A 3,537-nucleotide genomic window follows, 5' to 3' on the forward strand; every position below is an offset into this window, starting at 1 on the left:
AATATGGTTGTCGATAAGAGTACAGTCAATGCTGAACCACTTTCGATTTGTTAAATTTGTACTGTACAGTATGTTACGAAGAAGTTATAATGGTAATAATCAAAGACAAAGTCAAACGAAAATACAGCAACTGGTCACCCAAAATGACTTGAAAGCTAAACTAGTTGGATGGCCAACATTGATTATTTTAAAATGTTCACAACTGTCAGAAAAGATTGCAATGTACGGTGGCACGGCCTGGAACTCCAGAAAAGAGGGTCTTTCTAAAAACAAACGCACGCTCCATCGCTCATTTCTCATATGGCACCAATAGTGCATAAGAAATCGCACGCCATGATGTCGTTGATTGAGGACAATTCGGAAAAAAAAAGGTAGTGCGTGTGATGATTAGAGAGGTCTCAAAACAGGACGAGTCTTTGAGACGGTCCAGTCAAAGAACTCTCAAATCCTCGCCCTTATCTACTAATTGGTGGTAAAACGTAAAACAGAAAAATCGAGTAGAACTTCTCTTGGCATTTCTAAGCGAAATTTTGCCAACGGTTGGCGTTCTCATTCCAGAAAGCTCGAAATTCGAGCCCTTTCGTCATGTCATTTCAACACTTTCTCTTTGGGTATTTAAGTTGTTTAAGTTTCTGGATTTTCATGATGTGTGGGTTGTAATCCACGACCTGCTGCACGAACGTCCAGTGCTCCACCCATTCATCCAACTTTAGTTGAAGAATTCACCTTTTTTGAAGGATTACCAGACTGCCCAGTCGCGAAATGTGTCACAAAGTATCTGTGTCCACTCTCCCACCAAGACATCGTTGTGCCAAACCATGCCATCGAGCAAGTGGCGCTGCTTTATTTCCGGGACGAGGGTCAAATTCCCGGATGAAGACGGAAGAAATTGGAGGACAGTGGACGACACTGAAACTGAGGAAGTCTCGGACGACATGTTTCAAGATGGACTTCGAGTGGATGATGTCCAGCGGATTAATCTCAATTTTGATGAAAACAGCGTACGTATTTGTTTTGCTTATTTGAAGTTTAGTTCAAGTTTTCCCCTCATCTTCAACTCTAAATACGTTGAGGTCTCAAGGTGGTCACAAGAAGATGGCCGCTCCAGTCTTTTATGGAGATCAGAGAAATATCCGACATCCGAGCGGAATTTCTGCCTGATTGGATAAAACATTTTACAGTCCATCATATAAAATAGATGTTTCCAAACAGTTGATATTTGTTGAATCAATGGGCGACTTAAGGTCGAGTTCAGCCCTCGTTCACTCCCCTTTTCGCACTCACTGACTCACTCACTCACTCACTGACTCAATCACTGACTCACTCACTCACTCACTCATTCGCTTACTAAATAAATAAATAAATAAATAAATAAATAAATAAACAAACCGGGTTTCAGTTGTTAGAGTGGTGTATAGAAACAAAAAACAGTATCCTTACCCAATAGGTGACTTAAATGGACTTTTTTAACATTCCTTTACTTATTTAGCAGACTGTGTGCCTCCATCGAGGCTATGAAAAGAAATTCGTGCGTAAATGTTGTGCGTGCCGTCAACATCACTCTCCTTTAGAAATCTATATGTTCACTTGAGTTATGCTTTCTTCTCAGGATGAGTTCATTGTGACTTTCAAATCCTGTAATAAGGAGCAGAGCAGACTACAAGTCGAAATTACCGCTGACTACCCGTTCTTTTTAAAAGACAAAGACTGTTGGGCCTCGCTCAACCCGGCTGTTACTGAACTGAGTTATGGGTTAAGATGTCAGACACTGCAAAGGAGTGACGTTTGTTTGTTTCCATATGATCCGGATGTTGTGACGTACTGCAGGGCTAGCGACGAAAACTCGTAAGTTTTGTGAATTTTACAGCTTGAACTAAAAGGTGCAAAATGTGAAAACTAAGAGAAGAAAAATCACGTGATATTTTTTTTGGTGGTGGGCCAATAGATTGAATGTCAATTTGATCGATTGGCTCGAGTCGTTATTAACCGATCATTAATTGTTCCTTAAGGACGATGCCTATTATTGTTATTGCGCATACGTTCTGCGCATCTCCAGATACTCGGATTTCCTATCGCTGATGCGTACTAATACAGGGATATTTTTGCTCGGTTTAAAACTATCCGGAGAAAGTAGATCTTAGTAAGTACTCTCGGTATCCAAAAAGAAAATTGGGTGTAACCATGCATTGTTGAGAGATATTGAAGCTTCAATTTGAGAAAGAACGCCATACATTGCTTTGTATTTTAAAGCCTTTTACAAATATTATTCATGAATTATCTTTGAAAAATGCGTGGTTACCCCCAATTTTCTTTTTGGATTTCAATAACACTTGTTAAGATCTACATTTCCTGCATAATCACACACCGGGGCAAAAATATCTTTAATTAGTAGGCACCGTCCTTAAGTTATTGATTAAGTCATTGCTTTATGATTGATTGATTGATCAAAGAGGATGCCATTTCGCATTAACATGAAAAAAAAAAAAACAGCTTCAAATTGTTTCGTCTATTAGCCATCTTTGTAGGTGGCTTTTTTTCTGTGCGTTCCTACTCGTCATCCATTCAATCATTTTTTTTTTGTAATACGATGTACTTTGCTTTTTAACCAGGTCTTATTTTTTTTATTTCGGTAGGTCAGAATTCACTGATATGTCGATGGCAGCGCTTACCCTGAGCAGCATGGCCAAGGTATATAGTACATCAAGGTCTTACCCCAACCCACAGTGAAATGTTCTAATTGAGTAAACTAAGTGTATTTAACTGTTTAGTTAAAAGAATTTAGCAAAAGAGCACTAGTTGGGGACACTAATGAAATTAACTCAAATCAAATCAAATATTGCTTTTTGTGGAGAGGAGAAACCGGAGTACCCGGAGAAAAACCTCTCAGAGAAGAGAAGAGAACCTACAAACTAAAGCCACATATGACGCCGAGTCTGGGAATCGAACCTGGGCCACATTGATGGGAGTGGAGTGCTCTTACCACTGCGCCACCCCTGCTCCTTGCTCCATATATTTGGGTTTAATTGATACCTATTTGTCCAAGACGTGTATTCGCTACGAATGAGCTATCCCCTTCCGGCTTAAGTAAACCATCTTTACGCAGAGAGGAACTTGGCACTTGTAGCTTGTGGCGCCATATTGGAAAGAAACAACTTGTTCAAGCATAAGGAAATAGGAGGTGAAAAAAAGTAGTCAATTCCCTTAGTTATATTACACTCAAGAGACAAATCACTGTTCTGGTCCAAAGTAGGCTCTTAAGTTCGAGGCACTCTCGGCCAAATCCAACACCTTTAAAAGCGAGGCCATGTCGTCTTATGTCGTCTTAAATCTCAGAAAGATTTTTGCTTGAAAGAAAGATACGAAACCAGATATGTCCAGAATGCAAGTGATTACTGAGATGCACGCGGTTTTCAATAAGCGTCACAAAGTGTCCGGCTCCTTGCTCACTCGTGTTTCGGAATACAGGTAATTGACCTCACAAAGTTTCCCCCAAATGCTGCTCCTCAATTAAGTAAGGATAAACGGCTGCGTTTACCC

At 40.0% G+C, this 3,537-nt stretch overlaps 1 protein-coding gene across 1 annotated transcript in view; it reads left to right on the forward strand.

Moving 5' to 3' along the window:
• Positions 1–729: 729 nt before the first annotated feature.
• LOC138010850 (HMG box-containing protein 1-like) overlaps positions 730–3,537 on the forward strand; it is a 9,550-nt gene continuing 6,742 nt past the window's right edge. The window contains exons 1-3 of the mRNA XM_068857881.1: positions 730–1,001; positions 1,610–1,845; positions 2,634–2,688. Coding sequence (XP_068713982.1) covers positions 819–1,001; positions 1,610–1,845; positions 2,634–2,688 — 474 coding nt within the window. The 5' untranslated portion in view covers positions 730–818. The remainder of the gene's footprint in view (positions 1,002–1,609; positions 1,846–2,633; positions 2,689–3,537) is intronic.

The sequence above is a fragment of the Montipora foliosa genome, chromosome 7, assembly GCF_036669935.1.
Source record: "Montipora foliosa isolate CH-2021 chromosome 7, ASM3666993v2, whole genome shotgun sequence".
Classification (NCBI taxonomy): Eukaryota; Metazoa; Cnidaria; class Anthozoa; order Scleractinia; family Acroporidae; genus Montipora; species Montipora foliosa.